At 42.8% G+C, this 20,025-nt stretch overlaps 1 protein-coding gene across 6 annotated transcripts in view; it reads left to right on the forward strand.

Moving 5' to 3' along the window:
* LOC125769174 (F-box/WD repeat-containing protein 7) overlaps positions 1–17,847 on the forward strand; it is a 28,703-nt gene extending 10,856 nt beyond the window's left edge. For all 6 annotated transcript variants that reach the window (XM_049437721.1, XM_049437726.1, XM_049437722.1 and 3 more), the window contains 8 exons: positions 9,173–12,481; positions 12,557–12,670; positions 12,761–13,279; positions 13,352–13,533; positions 13,644–13,869; positions 13,942–14,152; positions 15,434–15,605; positions 15,703–17,847. In XM_049437721.1, coding sequence (XP_049293678.1) covers positions 9,242–12,481; positions 12,557–12,670; positions 12,761–13,279; positions 13,352–13,533; positions 13,644–13,869; positions 13,942–14,152; positions 15,434–15,605; positions 15,703–15,814 — 4,776 coding nt within the window. In that variant the 5' untranslated portion in view covers positions 9,173–9,241 and the 3' untranslated portion in view covers positions 15,815–17,847. The remainder of the gene's footprint in view (positions 1–9,172; positions 12,482–12,556; positions 12,671–12,760; positions 13,280–13,351; positions 13,534–13,643; positions 13,870–13,941; positions 14,153–15,433; positions 15,606–15,702) is intronic.
* The last annotated feature ends 2,178 nt before the right edge of the window (positions 17,848–20,025 follow it).

Below are 20,025 nucleotides of genomic sequence, written 5' to 3' on the forward strand. Positions count from 1 at the left end.
CGGCTATAACCACAGCTCACTCAGACGTAAATCTTTCCGGCAGTGATTCTCTTCTACGGCCGTTTGTGCCCACTTCAGATGCGCACTTCAAAGACACACCTCCAAGGGAACGATCTTTCCAATATATGGGTGTACGTCTACGTATATTTTTGTGCTACACGCCAAGCTACAGGCTCCGATTCTGAGGCAGAGAAAAAGAACACCAACCATAGCAACAGTTCCCAGACGAAAACCTTCCCCATAGCTCGACGTCGTGCCGACTTCCCGCAGTTTGATCGTTTCTCCTTTTTTCTGTTTCTTCTTAAATGCTCACACAAGTTCACCGCTTACCGCTTGGTCTGGTCTGGTCTGATCGGCCACATCACCATCCCGTGAGGTGATGCTTTACGCTTGGTCTGCTTCCATGCGTTTGTACGTATATTTTCTACGATCGTTAAGATGAAATCCCGTGAAACGGTATAGAATAGCTGCCAAGAGGAGGATAAAAAAATGTGTAATGGAGAAAAAATGATGGAAGAAATTCCACAATAGAACAAGTCCTTTCCGTCCAGTAACGCGGGCGCAGACTTATATGGGTGAAGTTAGATGTCAGATTTTTTTTAAAGCCCATGCTACGGTGTACTGAAAAATGCAATCCCCGCCGTTCAGCTCAGTCAAGTTTCGTTGTCAACGGCTCTACAAAGCATTCCCCGAACCTGTTGAAATGGTTTCTCACAGCCGTTCTCCCGGGTGTCTTGTGATTGATGATCCTCAGACATTCGAGAGACGGTAAAGAAAGGAAACGAAATATAGCAAACATATAGTTATGTCCGTTTGCGATGGGCACAGCGGCAGTCTAAAACACTGTACGTCCAAATTTGGTTGTGGAAAGTCATGAAGTAGTGAGCGCAATGAAACAATTGGTTACGAGACGCCAAATAGCTTCATAAAGCCGTCGATGTGATATTATCACATATGTTTGTGAGCTTTTTTTTCATCCTCCAGGCTCGAGGTTATATTTAATGCGGTGCGTGTGAATGCATTCAAGATCAACCACGGGACACGTTAAGGTTAAAAGCGTCATGAGCTTAGGATACCTAAATCGTGATGGACATCCCGGTATGTGGCGATGGTACTGTTCTGCGTGCCCAGAAGATTCAATTCAATGCCATTCCGATAGGGCTACGGAAAGCTTTCCCGTACCTTCTTCTTGACCTAGGTTACCGAGCCGCGAGTTATACGCCATCGATGTCCGAGGTGGAAGCGAGCGTGGGAATATAGACAGCAACATGTGTGCAGCGTCGAGTCAGCATGGAAGGTCAAACAATCGACCAGTCATTAGAGCCAACAAATGGCTATTTAAGTATGTGTACCAAGCGCATCAAGCGTGTCTAACGGAAGCCGTAGAAGGGTTGTAAACGACAACAAAAAACGATGAAAAGAAATTTCAATAGAAAGCATAAGTAACTTTTCTTAAAATATTTCCATGTATAAGTATCATCGGCTTAAATGGTCGAATTATACATGTCAATGTCATATAAAAAAGCGCAACTAATCGATCATATCGTATGCGTGCAATCGTGTTCGATTTTCCGTTCCAGCTACAATGTTCCTTGACAAGGACATTTAAGGCATTTCAAAATAACACAAAATCATACAAAAAAAAAATCACGCCATTATGTCGTCGTCACCGTATCCGTCGGGTACCATGGGTTATAAATTAAGTTAATGATCCCAAGGTAGAAGGTAAAATAAAGAGGTATATAATCATAAGTCGCCGAGACTGATCAAAATATCCGAGGAACGTGAAGAAGGATCGACAGATAAGACAACGATCGCAATCCTTGTGTCTTTTGCCCTGTTTATCCCATCCTTTCAGCCGGGTGCGCCCAAAACTGCAGCCACAGGCCCGAACCAACCAAAAGGTGTATTAAACGAAGACTGTTTCGAATGCCATTTTCAATTCCAATGTTGAAGAATTTCTCACATGAATTATACCGGTCCTGCAAGCGTCCTCGATGAGAACGGTGATATGACATGATGAAGGGAGACATTTTAAGGGATTCGAAACAACATTCCTTTTCGATCGTTCGAGTTTTTTGTGTGTTGTTGTTTTGCTTTTTGACAGCGAAATTGCTACCAACATATCGTGTCATTATAAAAATCACAGTGATCATCACGATCGTAATCGTTTCGGTGGGACCAAAAATCAGATAAGTTATGGTCCTACACTGTTTTTCATATGTATCTCATGCATCAGACCTGTAATGGTCTTCCACTGTATCTGATTGCTAGTCACGGGCATGGACTTCCGGTGCTAAAGGAAGGAAGAAAGAATACAGAACGATTGGGCGATCGAAAAAAAAAATGAATCAACCTGCAGGAAGCGGCAAACTTGTTGCACATTCGTCGGAAATGTAAAGGTTGATTTAATTTCTCCTTCGCGCAATTCGACTCAAACTCAGACTCGTTGCTTTTTTCCCTATGTGTAAGCTCTTTTCACATATACAGACGGTGACAAAGGATAATAAGTGCTTGCTCTGGTAGTCTATAGTAATTATCTTTTGCGAGCTGCTGCTCTTTGGCCAAAACTACCGGATGTCCCAATTTACATTCTGAAGGAAGATAAATTGACCATTAATTAAATACTGGTTGCAAATGATCGATCAATAAGGGACGATTAAGCATAATGGGAGATCGGCAATCAGATTTTTATCATTCTCCAACCGAATATGATTGATCGTTGTGCGTTGGCTGTGTTAATTGAAGGGAATCATCTTTTTTGTGGGATTTGTATTGATAAAGATCGTTCTCTGAAGCTACACGACACGTTTCGTTTCACGCAAGTTTGAGCCATACGATGATCAAATGTGTTTATTGCTCGTTTCTATTTGAATCATTTTTTTAAAGGGACGCTAAAATGAAGAACAAAATACCTTCGCAACATAATAGCTGTGAAACCGGAGTGAAAGATAAGTTCGTTTGTGTGTAAGAATAATTTATTATTTTATAAGTTCTTCTTTTATCCCTCCGTGATATTCCATCTCACGTCACCCTTCCGTGCTTCCGCCCCTTGTTCTTCTTCATATTTGTTTCGTCTTATTATGTGTAGTTTCTCCGTTTCCGTTCTGCTCCGTGAGAAGCAACGACTTCTCGTTTGGCCACCCTCCGGGTGAAGCGGGTTGTAGTATGTTTTGTTCGCCGGTTATCTCATGGTTCGTTCGCGCCACCAGTGTATAAGAGTGTGTGTGTAAATCACGATAGAAACCCGTACAGCGTCTTACTACGTCTCTTTGGATACGCTGGCACACCGATACCTTCTTCGCGATCTTGCGCTTCCAACAGCACCACCAGTTGCTATCTCTTCGATTGTCGATCGTTACATCTGTTACTATACATATATACGTCCTCTTGTCGCTTGTCTGACACTCTCATGGACCATCCTTTGGACCCTTTGGATTATTCTTTTGCTTTTCTTTTCCTTTTTTTCCTACGTTCGTTCGTTCGTACCGCGTTTGTCCGCTGTGTTTGATTTTTGATCGTGAGAAAAATATGGGTAACGTGAGATTTTTCCTCCAGCACTACCAAACCACCGATACCCATTACCGTCTGCGCCTGTGTTGCAGACGCGGGATTTTTTTCTTCTTTTGTTGCCCTTTTTGCTGCGTCTTCTCTGTTTCGTAGTTCAGTGATTCCGAACGATTCCTGCTGTATTGGATCTTGTGCTTTCCCATCAGTTCACAACACACGCACATAATATTATTATGGTATGCCGTTGGTTTGTTTAGCAATGTGGTAACATTCTGTGAAGAGGTTGCTCACAAACCGCAAGAAACCGCCACAACGTTTCGTTTATAGTTTTGAACTTGTCCAGCCATGGTTTCAATTCCATTTGGGCATTCGTGTGATCGTTTTATCGGTACGATTCACAAACGGTGCGGTGAGCTAACGTGCTCTGTAAATATTAATAACCCTAAAATTATGCTTGTGCGTATTGATATAAAGACAAATACAGCATTAAATGTTCTTACAACTCATTTTTAAATGTCGATATTTTTTTTTCATTTCGATAAAAATATATTTCAACAACTTCATTTCTGTGGAAACAGGTTTAATGTTCGTGGCGTTGCATGTCACCTAGAGATGTGCACACTGAGTAAGAGTTAGTGAGTGAGTTTAATTCTCAATGTGACTTTATGGTTTCAATTCAGCTTAAAGAGTTTTTACGATTCTTTTACTCACTGTTTTGCGTTTGTTTTGCATTGAGTGGCGTTGACTAGCGACTCAATCTTTTGTGCTGCAACTCACTCTTTTGCATTTGAAATCCTTCAATAAGAGTGAGAAGGCATTTTGTTACTTTATTTGGATTTAAATCACTCAATAAGAGTTTCTATATAAATTATTTTTTCATTTCTTTTCGGCGAAAGGAACGTTTTTTCTGGTCAATATGTGATGCACTTTTTAACTCGAATAAAAACTAGGTCAAAAAGCATATATAATAAATGGAAATTCATTCTGAATGGTATAGAAATACTTGACCGAAATGGAAATACATCTCAAGCCACCAAAACATGCAGATAAACTGTAAATTGTACAGCTAATGATTGGAAGAATCTTTTTGTTCTTGTTTAATATATTACAAATCTTTAGAAATGAACAGTTTGAACAAAGACTGGCGATGTTGAAACAGTTCTTATAGCAAAATATATTTTTCTGTTTTGTTGTTTGTCTAAGAACGGCCGTATTACGATTTTTTTGTTTATTTTTATATTAAATTTAGCTGTAATACCTTTAATACTGACACGTTTTTTTTTATTTGAGCTGTTGTAAGTAGTACAAGAGCCAAAATTTTGCCAACCACCTTTGAAAACAAATAATTTATTCACTATTTGCTTTTCCGTTCTTTGTACACACACACACCGTATTCTATAATCAGCAAATGAAGTATTACAATGCATAGTGATATTTTTCTCCAGCCAACAGTGAGCACACATTTTTCTCCTATATTTCTATCTCGCTAGCTTGGAATTTGTATATTTTAATCGCACGGATTGCTTTCTGATTCTCTTACGCATGCGCACATTATTATCATCTTTACTTTAGGAATAGTGTTTTTTTGTTTTTACATAAAAAGCACCGCCTGTCTGTGCATACGCATATAACCCTCGTCCTAAGCCGATTATCCCCATTTGCATGATGATAAGCACAGCTATAGAGGAACCCACTTTCCTTCTGTGTATGCATTTTCCTATCATGCGGTTGTTTCCTTTTTTTCTGCTACTTCTATTGTAAATATTGCCTTTTAACTAGTAGACCTCAACGTGTATGCGGAATGGGAATTCTAAAAGCCTCCGACCAAACATAATCTTACATTCGGCAACGCACCTACGAAGAAGAGAAGAAAAAAAATAAATAGATGATGATGATCCACTTTACTTACCGATGCGTCTCTTTGGGCTATTTTTTATCTACTCTGTATACTCCATGTTCTATAGCGGAGAAAAGAGAATAAAATACACGCAAACGCACACTCAAAGTTTTATTTTCGTGTCCGGTTTTGCCTTCCATTCCTTCACGCCAGATGGTGGAGGTTTACGGACTCCAAGCTCCCCCCAAACGACTGACCGAAAGGCCACGTGATGTGCCCGAGAGAGAAATGGTTCGATTATGTACCTCCGAAAAACAGGTGCTATGCTGGTGAAACAAACGCGTCCGAGGAGCTGAACATATTTACATAAGCCAATGACCCGATATGCACAGCTTCTGTGGGACTGATACGCAAGCGAATGGTTAGAAATCCGAACGAACGAAGAAATTCATCCTACAACCATAGCCCAATGGAGGGACCCAATGGTGGAAGTCGACCTCATCATAAATTGTGTGCGTGCCAAATCCAAGCCCGCTTGTGATGCACCTGGACCTGAGAAGGGGCAAATATTGGAGGTTAAAACAAAAGCAGCATAAGAGCCAAAATCCTGCATAAGTCTTAAAAGGGCAGATTTTGTGTTGTTGCTTTTTGTTTGGTTTACTCCCGTCGGACGAATTGCATGGAGTAGAAGAGTATGGTAAAAGAAGGTTGCAAAAGGGGCTGGCACTATTATCCTGGATTGGACACTGCAAAATTTCTACCAGCATGATTCTTTCCAAAGAGGAAATCGCTCATTTGCAATGGAAAGAAATGGAGAAGCAAGAAGAAGATGATAAAAAAGACATACTGCGCATAAAATTCCTTTACACATTTTAACCTGCGCTCAGGTTCGTGAAGCCTTCCATTTCTTTTCAATGGTGGCAAAAACTCAACTATTCTTCTCGCTTTTCCGCTTTTCGGCACGCAAAACCCCAACACCCGGCCGATGAAGAAGGTTATGGGTTATTGCAGTACAAAAAAAAGGAACTCGTCGAACAAAAAAAAAAGAAAGAATCCGGGCAGGATGAGATGAGATGCGACCGGACTGAACATCCGGTGCAATGTAGTGTGGAACGATTTGTCTTCTTTCCGTTGATGTTTTCACTGCTTCTGGCAGCATCCATCCTCATCAGCTGTGCCATGTCTGGATGTTACTGCAGCTGTCGAAGTGCTGTTTCTTATGCCATCCGGGACCATCGAGCAGCGGCAGTCTTACCTTCCCAATAATCAGCTGCGACTTATTCCCGTTTTTCCTCTTTATTCAAAAGCAGCTTCCTCCAACCCGGAATGTCCTTTTTTGTGCACATAAAAAAACACATCCTTATAAACGCTTCATTCGACAAATGGCTACAGGGCCGCCATGAACATGAGGCACAATTCATTCGATCGAATGACTGACTGGTGGTTATCTCGGACACTCGACACGCCGGCAGGTTGCAGATATGTAGCTTTACCGGGCGTGTGCTCAATCGATGGTCGTCATCACACACACCGTAATCATTACCGACCCCGAACCGGCGATGCATTGCTGATATGCATTTACGATGAGGATAATTACAGATTTTTTGCTGCCTATATTTTTGTTCTACCCGCGGGGGCTCCAGACATCGTTTTGCATTTTCTTGCTGCCATGCAAATTGATCACACCCGTACGCTTCCCAATAGCACGGTTCAGCCTTAAGAAATGCATTCTTTATACGAAACGATCATACAAAATCAATGAACTCGTTTTTGTTCAAGGTTGGCATAATGTAATGTATTTATTAAAACTTGAACAGTTTGTGCAATATTTTTGAAATTTTGAAAACCCCTCACATCTGTGGTCACACAGATAAGATTATTTAATGTAAAAAGGTGTTCATTAGGAAACCATTTCACAACGAAACCAGGCATCGTGAAAGATAATTCATTCATTAAATTATTGTTTCATTGTGTTTCGTATCGAGACGGCCCTCAATATCTTCGTCTACCGTTTAACATTAGAAACGAATCTGATCCAATCCGATCCGATCGTCGGAACTTTTTTCTTATAGACGAAATGTGAGACTGTCTGTGGTTGTTGTGGTTGCAGTATAAGGTTTCTCTTTAGTTAGTCGTCTGATAATATCGTGTTTTTTTTTCTTAAATTGATTGTTGTGGATATTTTTTAAAGTTTATTATACACAACGCAATGTTGAGCAAAATGGCACCCACCAATGGCAAGAGCGGCAATGCCGTATGTACGTATTATGAATTAAACAAGAACCCGACAGATGGTGTGAAGAAGAAGAGGAATAAAACTCGTTTTTCCTGATGATAATCAACGAACCCACAAAAAAAGAACCACCCTTCTTGCTCTCCTTGGGTGGTGATAATGAACGACTTTAAAGTAAAGGGTAACTAGAAATTTGCTCTCCTTTTTTTAAAGGAGGTTTTGGCGTGGTTGTCATTTTATGTCGTCAAAATTATCCTTTTAAAATCATGATCAACTTCAAAGACATCGATATATTCATGAAGGATACGGTCCTGATTGACAAGCGTTAGGTTAGGCCATCAAAAACACAAACATTGATTTTTTACATAATTAAAATTCGCCAACGTCCAATCTACAATTTGTTGAATTAGTCAATACGCATCGCGAATGGCATCATGTCTCCTTAATATGATCCGTCCGTCGCCATTCACAATGACGTGGCAATTGTTTCTTCACAGCTATGGTTCTTTTTTTTCCTTCACAAAGAAACAACAGCAACTACGCATTAATCGCCACGGCGAAAGATGCGTATGGTGTCGACTACGACGTATGGTGCGTCTCCAAATGCGATGTGACGTCGTATATGCGATGAAGCAGTTATGCATGAGTGTGTATTTGTGTGATAATGTTTTTTTTTCGTTTGAATAATTTTTAGTTCTCTTCTGTTACTGTCGAGTCCATTCTGCAACCTGTTTGCTTTTACTGATTGTAGCCTTTTCCGCCTTTCTTTTGACCTCCACGGTCAGCTAGGGCGGCTATAGCCTGGCAGCATTGTGAGGCAAAAAGTACCAAATCAGCCATTTGGCGTTCTGCGTCGTTTGAGTTTAATTTTAGACCACCCTGCACTATACCGATGGACCAACACATGCCTTACCGTGATGAGTGTGATGACGAGGTTGATGATGTTGCACATATATGCCAACGAATGAGCTGATGCACTCCGAAAACTGTAATGTACTGTTTGATTCTTCTCACTGTGTCAGCAGCAACAACAAGGGATAGTAACCACCCCCTATGTGGCTGTGTGATGTCTCTATGATGCCGTGTTCAAGCAAAGTTCTGCTAAGTCTGAATGCTAGGAAGGACGTAAGAACTGCGGATAAATTATGTATCACATAAAACAAGTTTCTCTATTTTTACGTTCTAATATACAAGCTGAATTATCTTTCTGGTTTATGATCGTTTTGGAAGAAAAAGGCTTTAAAGAACATTTTTATTATTAACTTGTCATATTATTGCGACATGTACAGTGTAATGAAGTAAATTGTTATAATACTAAAGTAAATTCCAATCCGGGCGGCCCTATCATGTTGTGGTAGCGGCGCCGATCTCTAAAAGACAGGACCTGAGATCAAATTCCTTTCGGACCATATCGCCGTACGCAGGACTGACTATCCGGCTACGCGTAAATCAGATCCAAAAATGTCAGGCCTAGACCTCTCCCAAAGCTTGTAGTGCCACATAAGAAGAAGAAGAAATTCCAATCCGCATTGTTGATGTTCAACAGTAATAATGATGCATTTTGTTTGTTCGTTTTCTTTGTCTCTTTTTAGTCCATAGTACCCCAAACACACAGTGCATGCGAACGCGTTACGTTGTCTTTGTCGCCGTGTCGCCGAAGAATGGCAGAACAATGTACCGTCAGCATTGAAGATAGCAAGCAGCAACAAGAGCAACCCGCCACTTCCCATGACGCTAGCCATCCAGCCAGCCCTCTAAGCAGTATCAAATCGCCCTCGTGCGTTGGGGCAACAGCGGTCAACACTGCGACGACCAACGCAGACGACAAGAAGCAACGCACGCCGGTGGACGACGGTAGTAACGATCGTAGTAACGATGGGGCTAGTACACCAAGAACAACCTGCGATCATCGTTCCACTACTCCAAGCAGCGGTGTGACACCGCTGTCACTAGCTGGGGATGACAACGATGGCGTAAAGAAGCCTTATTGGTTGTTTTCCTCCACCGAAGAACATAGGACACAACATCAACAGCAGCAGCATCATTTGTTACGCATGGATAGCAATGGCAGCGATGATATCGATGGCAGTCTACGACATGAGCCGGATCGGCAGCAATTGGATTGTTCCATCCTGCTGGAAACGCCTGCACTTGAGCGTGTGGAGATCAGTGACGGTGCAGCAAGAATGCCGAGCACCGATACCATCAGCGATGGAAGGATCGGTGCCAGTAAGTTGGCGACAATCAGCGACAAATTGGCAACGGTAAAACCAAAGCGCCTCAGCGACGAATTCTTCTCGGCGGACGACGATAACGACGACGAGGAAGATGAAGACGACGAGGAGCGTGAAGAGGAGGAAACGAAATCGAACGGAAGGAACGCACCCGATCGGAATACGATGGTAGATAGCGAGGCTCAGGCAAGTCTGAGTGAAATAAAAAATCTCAGCATCACCTGCTGCGGGAAACGGAAACAATCTGATGAAGATGATGTACGCGAAGAAAGGATTAACGAAAGTGTGTTGCGAAACGGTGGCCTGTCCAGCATACATCCTTCCGGTTCAAAGGATGAGGAACTGCTGCCGGTGTCCCGCAATGCTACAAATCCAGTGGAGCCAAAGATGTCGGTTTTTCGTGCAATCGAAAACACCGTCGATGCTCCGCTAGAACATCAGCAGCAGCAGCAGCAGCACGCTGCAGTCGACGATGACGATGAAGAACTTCTACTGGACGATGTGCAATCGATGGACGCGATCGAACGGCGCGATTTCGAACAGGAGGGTGGTTTTTTGATAAGAAACAGATCACTGATATCTGGCGATAGACTGAATTTAGAATTTTTAAATAACACGAATCCCCGTCCTCCGTCGACCGAACGCACGCAACCAGAAAAACCACCATCATCGGAGAATGGATCATCAGTTGGAGTCACCCCAGCATTATGTGCATCCTCAAACACTGCAGCTGTCGAAGTTATTCCAACGTCTTCTTCCTGCTCCTCCGCATCGGCGTGCACAGCGGTGAACACAAGAACGGGCACGCAACATACGACCACACCAACGAGCAGTAGATATCAGCACAAGCATGATCCTCACCATCACCATCACCATCATCACCACAACCAACACCATCAACATCCTCGAGATGGTAAAACCGTTGGTAAAGCGGTTGTAAGCAGCACTGGTAGCGATAGCTTTAGTAGTAGTTATAATAGGGAAACCGAGAACAATAGTACAACCAAGTTCGCAGTTAATAAGCTTACGAGGAACCTCTCCGCTAGTCTAGCTAATTGCAACGATAAAAAGCATGAGCCGCAGGATGCCGTTACCGGATCTAGCACTACGTCACCCATCGCGTCCTCATTTGCCACCTCCTCCTCGTCTGCTTCTTCTTCCTCCTCCTCTTCAAACTATTCACTGTGCTCTGCATCTGCTGCTGGACCAGGAGCTGAAGATGTTCCAACTCTAACTGCAGATGCACCAATCAGCAGAGAATGTAAACCGGAGCTTGCCGATGCCTTTTTAAATGCAAATTCAAACGATAGCGTATCATCGGATCGGTCACTCTTTGGCGTTCATGCCACGGAAGAGGAAACTACATTAACTGTGTCCGATGTGCAAACAAAGGAGGATACTCATACGCATCACGATCCTTGCTCTACCACATCCTCGACCGCATCGTACTCGTCCTCTTCTTCGCCGACCCCTTCACATACAACGACGGCACCGCACAACGACGACGTACCGATGGTCATTTGCTCCTCTTCGGTACTGCCCCCGACTGCATCGCATTCGGCCTCCTCATCGGTTTCTTCTACTCACGAGGAAACCACCTCCGCGAATAGTAAACATTTGTGCGATGGAGACTATGATGAAGAAGATCAAGAAGCGAAGGTTACCGCAACGAAAGTAACATTAGCGGAAAAATCTTCAACGTCCGCGCCTTCTAGCTGTTCCGGACGAAGCACCAAGGAGGACTCTCTTGATACGAACGGTAAACTATCTTTCAGCTGTGCTTTTCCCAAGGAGGATGGAAGAATATCAACTGCAGATGGGAATAAACATTTGCTACCATCAACTTCTTCCAATGGAAATGCGCAACAGGAAGAGCAAGATGTCACATCGAAAGCTCGTGGCAATGGCACAGAGCATCAGCCTCACCAGCACGCTCCACATCACCATCGGCGTCAGTTTCATCATCATAATCACCGAGCCGCTGGAGCAGGTAATGGAACGATCGCTGCTTCATCCACATCTTCCTCATCTCGCGTAGTAACAGCGAATGGGTCGGTACAAACTGGAGGAACTGTTGTTACATCACGAGAGTCTAATCCCGTGCCGGAGGTTGTGGTAGCTCCGTCCTTCCATCAACAGCGCGATGCCAGCACAAACACGTCCAATTCTCCCGAATCCAGCGAACCTGAGATCGACGAAGAGGACTGGGCGGACTGCGAGGAAGGCACGGATGAAGAGGTGTGTACCTGTCGAGATTACACAGACGAGGACGGATTTGCTAGTAGTGAGGACGAGTTGCCATCGCGAGATGTCGATCTCTCCAGTTATACGCATCTAGACACAATATCGGACGATCTGTTGCATGATGCACAAACACCTCGGCTTCATCGGAAACGGAAGTTGACGGAAAATCGAACAATACTGTTCGGAGATAGCAATAGCCCATCGACCGAATCGTTGAACTACAGTAGCCGCAAGCGCCTAGCACTCGATGGATCGACCATTACAGCAACCGGATCGTCTAGTGCTACAGCTAATGGTGGTGGGTCACCGGGATCAGCAACATCAGCAACAGCAAACGCAACGGCAGCATCGACTGGTGTAACTCCTTTGTCCAATGGCGGTGTATCCACAACACCGCGATCGTCCCTTCGAAGCCCAATGAACGTAAGTTTACTTGTTAAGAAACGTTCACAGTTCTTTAATGTAAAGTGGCTTATATTTTTTTGTATTAAATTACAGATTATAACAACACCAACATCATCCACATTGGGAGAGCGTAAAACACCAAGAACCATTATACCGACCAAAGATAATCCTCCTCCTGAGCTAAATGAATGGTTGATGCAGTTCCAGGTAAGATTCTATATATAGTTATATTTTATTGTTACTTCCCTATACTTACTGCAATGTCTTATGCTTGATGATCTTTCTTGCCTTTAATAGAGATGGACCCACGTTGAGCGATTGTTAGCTGTGGATCGTTTGATCGAACATTGCGAACCGACACAGGTGCGCCACATGATGAAGGTTATCGAGCCGCAGTTCCAACGAGACTTCATCTCGCTTCTGCCAAAGGAGTTAGCGCTACAGGTACTGTCCTATCTGGAGCCGAAGGATCTCCTGCGGGCTGCCCAAACTTGTCGGAGTTGGCGCTTCCTGGCAGATGACAACCTGCTGTGGAAGGAAAAGTGTAAAGAAAGCGGCATTGGTATCGAACCATCAACCGATCGTCCAAAGCGAGGTCGCACCGGTAATATGCCACCGATATCATCGCCCTGGAAAGCGGCCTACATGCGCCAGCACATCATCGAAATGAATTGGCGCTCGCGACCAATCCGAACGGCGAAGGTGCTGAAGGGTCATGACGATCATGTCATCACGTGCCTTCAATTTTGCGGCAATCGTATCGTGTCCGGATCCGACGACAATACGCTCAAAGTTTGGTCCGCCATCACAGGGAAGGTAAATAAAGGCATTTGCGTAAAAATGTAAACCATGCACATATGAATAATCTTTGTTATCAACTTTTTTCAGTGCCTTCGAACGCTTACTGGTCATACGGGAGGTGTGTGGTCATCACAAATGTCGGGCAACATCATTATCTCCGGCAGTACTGATCGCACGTTACGCGTCTGGAAGGCCGATAGCGGACAATGCATGCACATACTTCATGGTCACACCTCGACTGTCCGCTGTATGCACCTACATGGCAACAAGTGAGTGTAACAGCAATGTTTGAAGAAACATTTAGTGGAATAGCATTGAAATACATCGCTTTTTGCTTAAATTTAATCCACTAATTATGTTATTTACTTTACGTACACAGAGTCGTCAGTGGTTCGAGAGATGCAACATTGCGTGTCTGGGATGTTAATTTGGGTACATGTTTACACATGCTGGTAGGTCATCTGGCTGCTGTGCGTTGTGTTCAGTATGACGGCAAGCTGATCGTTTCCGGTGCCTACGACTACATGGTGAAAGTATGGAACCCAGAGCGTCAGGAGTGTCTGCACACGTTGCAGGGACACACAAACCGTGTGTACTCGCTGCAGGTAAATGCACGATGGATGCTTAATTTAAATTTGATCAAAAATTACCTAATATTTCCTCACATTGTCTTCCAGTTTGACGGTATTCATGTTGTTTCCGGATCGTTGGACACCTCGATACGCGTATGGGATGCTGAAACTGGCTCCTGCAAACACGCTCTAATGGGACACCAGAGCCTCACATCGGGAATGGAGTTGCGACAGAACATTCTTGTGTCCGGTAATGCCGATTCCACTGTGAAAGTTTGGGACATCATTACCGGTCAATGTCTGCAGACCCTTTCAGGTATGTAACCTACGGTACGAAAGTATATGGGCCGCAGAGTTTATCGCAAGCCGTGACCTTTTCTTCGAGATTTATCAGGGATATGTCTCTCAAAAGATTGCTTCCAAGAAAATCAATGCACTGAACAGATCACGCAAACATCCATTCTTACGTTAGGCGAAATCTTACAACGACAAACCTTACCATCACTTGGCCACAGCGTTTCTGTCCGAAATTAATCCAAAGACAATTCGATGAGTAGATTAGGCAAACATCCTTATTTAAATTCTATCAAGATTACAAGCCTACCCAAAGATAAGTAGCTTGTTTAAAGCTCGCGACAGGTGCTTTACAGGAAAACGTAAATGATAGGGAGTCCACTTTAAGGAATCGCAAATATGAAATACGCGACGATCGATATAGAATGTCGGATTCATTAGATTGTTGTTGTTGTGTTTTTGTTCGTTACTCTGTTAGTTTTTAAAATTTTCAGCTCCAATTTGACCAAAACTAAACTAATTGCGATTTATTATTGTTAATAATAATTTTTAATTTCTATTTTGGAAAAAAAATTGTTTAAAATTTCGTCCAAGAACTTATTTTATATCTCAACCCTTCAATCCTCCCATAAGTAAACAGCACGCTCATTTGACCTTTCATATCTGTTTACGTTTCGTATGCGTTACACTCATTTGACAGTTGAAATTTATTATTCCGATTAATGCATGATTGTTTTCACCGGGGTAGCGTTACGAACGCAGAGGTTAGTTGTGTTAGTGTAAGGACCGTTAGGGCTAAGAACCATTGCGAAAAATCACTGCACTTGTAATAAAATACGTACGCCGAACGGTTAAGCGAGAAACCGCGCTCCAGATTAATTTTTCACCGTTCCGAAAGAAAACTAAAAAACACAACGTAGGGATCGATCGCGAACAATATCAATAGCACGCGATTCTGTATCAAATTTGGGTGATTCGCTAACGTATTGGGCATTTCCAAATCAATCTTCATACATATTCATATATTCATTCATATTCGCTTGCCCGTTTCCTTAATGTAATGCACGCCATCATTTGTGTTTTGCTGTTAGTTTTCTTAAAATGGATTACTGTTTACCATAAGTGAATGTGCACATTTCCGTTGATGTATTTTTATCATCAGACGGCTAAGGATGTACAAATAGGCTTAGAAAATTCCAACATGTGATCCTGCCGTGCTACTTGTATTAAGACCATCGTCGTGTATCTAACAGTGCATAAGTCTAGTATGCAAATAGGTAATTATGTTTTTTTATTTATACAGGACCCAACAAGCATCAATCGGCTGTCACGTGTCTGCAGTTCAATTCCCGATTCGTCATTACCAGTTCCGACGATGGTACCGTAAAGCTGTGGGATGTAAAGACTGGTGAATTTATCCGCAATCTAGTGGCACTAGAATCGGGCGGTTCCGGTGGAGTTGTTTGGCGTATTCGGTAAGATTTTGCTTTCGCCCTAAAAACGCAAATGATTTAATATTATTCGATGAAATATTGTGTTTAATTTAAAATTTCTTCACTCATCTTCCTACAGTGCGAACGATACAAAACTTATCTGTGCCGTTGGGTCACGCAATGGTACAGAGGAAACCAAACTCATGGTACTCGATTTCGACGTGGAAGGTGCCTGTTTGAAATGCTCATAATTTTAAGATGACTTCTACTCTACACCGCTACCACTCAGCTGCTGTTTCTGCCGCTAACTGCTTAGCTCATGTTTAAGACAGTTGCACACTGTCCCCTTTGCAAAACTGTACTCACTCACACACACCACATCCCGTAAAGCAACCCTCGATACCATGCCGTAGGATAACATATTTAAGAACACACACAGCACAGAAATCGTCCTTCATTTCAAGCCTTCTGTTTTGCCATTTCCAGTTCGCCAATAATGGCTTTCAATAACTTTCGAGAGGTTAATCAATAATTTGATAATGAGGAAATAAGATGAAAGTCAGAATCCGGAGCAAATAAATAGTATAAAAATTGTGGATATATGCAGGAATCATGGCACTGCAACGATACCGAAGAACGTGTGCTCTAATTGTACACATCAATTTCTGAGCACAAAATGGATATGTTTTCTTCCAAAATACAGTGATGTGTTTCAGTGCCGGATCGATAAGAAAGGTATAATATTGTAACATCGTTCTACTTGCAAGTCATTAAAGCAATATGTTCATTTACCATCCGTACTATTCACTTTAGGAACAACCAAGTTTCAAACGACGCGGTGAATTTATTAATCTTGATAATTGTTTTAATCTCTATTAAACATATGCACCATTCAACCGGGTTGGTGTTTGTTTTGTTGGATTGTGGGTCTTGTTAAACTTTGCAAAACAAGGTCGTTGGTTTATGAGTATTCCTGTTTATACGATCTGTTTTACGTTTATATTCTATTTGTTTCCTTAACCCTCGTGTTTTTTGTCAACTGTTAATGTTTTGTTTCAATGTAGAACGGCAAATGTTTGTCGTTATTATTGTCTTCCCCTATATGGTTGTCTCTACGGTGAACATAATTGCTTTATATGAAGGAATAAGTAAGTCATTCTCCGTCGAACGAAGTTACAATATGTCTCTTATGCTTTCCATCCGTTAGTTGCTGAATATATTCTACAGTTTTGAAACTATTTATCGCGAACACATGATCTTAACGCGTGTCTTTATAGCGGAAACATTTGGAACTGTATAAATTTTCCACACTGAACAACCGGAACAGTCAGCGGTGGATCGCAACATACAAAGAGATATACAAAGGGTTGCAAAAGAATGGGAAACAGATAACACTCATGATAGTAAACAACAACAATTCGTGGATAATGCTTTATTTTTATGTAACGTTAGTTTGTAGTGTAGTCAACAACAAAAAAACGGGAAAAATACCCGAGACGATCGTGTCTATGGAAGGCAATATAATAATAGAGGATTTGATCGGGAGTGAGTTATTAGGAAAAGATTGAAATAGCAAACAAATGCTGCTAAAAATTCGTACACACAAATATACCAGCCGCCATCCCAATTAAGGAACTGCGGAATAAACAGAAACATTAATTCTAGTGCGTAAGGACACGTGGTCAGATAACGATATAGTATAACCGATAAAAAAGAAATAACACGTCCCGTACACCAATCGACAAGGAGAATAAAAAAGTAAAAAAAGAGAGAGAGAATGATACAAAAAAGAAATAGGAAGGGATTTAGCAAGTAACAACCTGAAGTGAAAATGTAAACTTCTTGGCTCCATTTACGTGTTCTCTCTCAACCGACAGGACTGCCAGGACGATATAGAACTTTTTTTTCTAAATGTTATTCCACTGTTTGTTCCATTATCTATTATTTGGTTATCGTAATTCAAAGTTTTCTTTCCCTTTACCGTCGTTTCTATTACAGTGTGTTTCTATTTAATGAAACGATGTTTAATGTACAATTTTAGTTAATCTGAACGTTCGGTCTTTCTTTCTATTATGTTTGTTCGTATTTGTAGTAATAACGGTAATTTGCTACTTTCCATGTTTTGTTTTCTGTTCTATTAGTAGAGGAAGAGGTATCTATTACGAAGGTGTGAATGTGCTTTAGTTATCGTAGCTAAAAACCGAAACACGTATTCCAAGCAAAACTCAGAACGATAAAGAAATTCAATAACACAACACAAGAAGCCCTTAGTGAAAAATGTAAATGAAGGGGACATTTTCTTATTATTTTCAAACTGCTTAACGAGCAGCTAAAGTATATCCGAAATAGACTGTCTTAATCATTATCCCAGCAATGAAGAGAATGGCCTTAATGATGGACAACAATGACTTTAGTCGTAAAATTTTAACAGAAGGCTTTAAGATTTGTCTTACTCTACTTCAGCGCTTAACTTCACAATACTCAGACAATACCTTGTTCTGCGGAAATGTTACGACAATGTTCTTCCACCTATTCAAACTTCTTCTTCTTCTTTTCTGGCCTGCTCACGGTCGAGCACGTCGCGTAGACATGGCCTGATCGCCAATCCGTTTCCAGGACACTCGGTCCATTGCTGCAGTCCTCCATCCACGGCTGCATCCGATCTCCGACAGGTTTGACACACTAACACTAACTGATAACACTCATGATAGTAAACAACAACAATTCGTGGATAATGCTTTATTTTTATGTAACGTTAGTTTGTAGTGTAGTCAACAACAAAAAAAACGGGAAAAATACCCGAGACGATCGTGTCTATGGAAGGCAATATAATAATAGAGGATTTGATCGGGAGTGAGTTATTAGGAAAAGATTGAAATAGCAAACAAATGCTGCTAAAAATTCGTACACACAAATATACCAGCCGCCATCCCATCCCTCGCCAGGAGTTTGTAATACCTTGTTCTGCGGAAATGTTACGACAATGTTCTTCCACCTATTCAAACTTCTTCTTCTTCTTTTCTGGCCTGCTCACGGTCGAGCACGTCGCGTAGACATGGCCTGATCGCCAATCCGTTTCCAGGAAACTCGGTCCATTGCTGCAGTCCTCCATCCACGGCTGCATCCGATCTCCGACAGGTTTGACTCCACCTGATCCAGCCAACGAGCTCCGCCTCGTGCCGAACGGATCGCTGACGAGCACCTTCCTGGAATGGCATGAGTCCGGCATCCTCATCACGTGCCCCAGCCATCGTATCCTTCCGGCTTTGACCACCGTCAGGATATCTGCACTGCCAAACAGCTCAACTACCTCGTGGTACATTCTCCTTCTTCACACGCCCTGCTCGCACACACCGCCAAACATAGTCCTTAGCACCCGCCGTTCGAAAATAGCGAGTGCATTGGCGTCCTCCGTTAGCAGAGTCCAGGACTCGTACCCGTAGAGGACTACCGCACGTATCAGTGTGCGATATATCGTGCATTTTGTGTGTTGCTGGAGCCTTCTGGATCGCAGGAGTTTGTAGAGCCCGTAGTAGGCACGATTTCCCTGAACAATGCGCCTTCGGATTTCGCTGCTCATGTTGTTGTCCGAAGTTACGGTCGTACCAAGGTAGCAGAACTCCTCTACCACCTCCAGATCGTCGCCGTCAACTGATACTCTGCTCCCGAGTCGGGCTCTATCAGTTCTCATGTTCTCCGGCAAGCAGGTACTTTGTCTTCGTCGTATTCATCCTCAATGCGTGAAAATCGTGCTACTGCATGGTGTTCCATAGTTCGGTCCGATCTATAGTATTGTAGGTCGCCTTAAAGTCAATGGACTTTGGTGGTGCGTAGGGATCTGATGCTCTCGGCACTTCTGGAGGATCTGCCGTAGAGTAAAGTTTTGGTCGGCGGTCGATTTGCCTCCAACAAATCTAGATTGGTAGCTTCCGACGAAATCTATGGCACAAGGCGCAAATCCACAGAAGAGTATTCGGGACAGAATCTTTTAAGCAGCATTCAGAACTGCTTGCAGCATTACCAATGGCGCAGCATTCAGAATGGCTCGGAAGTTAGCACAGTCCAGACTGTCGCCCTTTTTATACACTGGGTGTATGACACCCAGCTTCCACTCGTCCGGTAGTTCTTCCTGGTCCCAAATTCTTACAATCAGCCGATGCATAATCGCGCCAAGCCTCTCCGGGCACAGCTTGAACAGCTCGGCCACCAGACCATCACTGCCAGCTGACTCTCAGTCGTCTGTAGTTTTCCACGTTTCGGCTGGTCTCGCGCTGGAGCGTGCTCGCCTGCACTCATCATCAAACCATTCCTTCCTCTGGTTACGTGTAACGCGGCCAATAGTTCGATCGGCTGTGCTGCTGATGGCTTGCTCCATCATACGCCAATGGTCATTGAGGAACCTATTCAAACTAAAGTGCTTGATCATAACATAGGAGCACCGCAATTAAGGACGCCGTGACGA

Source organism: Anopheles funestus, chromosome 3RL (genome assembly GCF_943734845.2).
Source record: "Anopheles funestus chromosome 3RL, idAnoFuneDA-416_04, whole genome shotgun sequence".
In the NCBI taxonomy this organism is placed as follows: Eukaryota; Metazoa; Arthropoda; class Insecta; order Diptera; family Culicidae; genus Anopheles; species Anopheles funestus.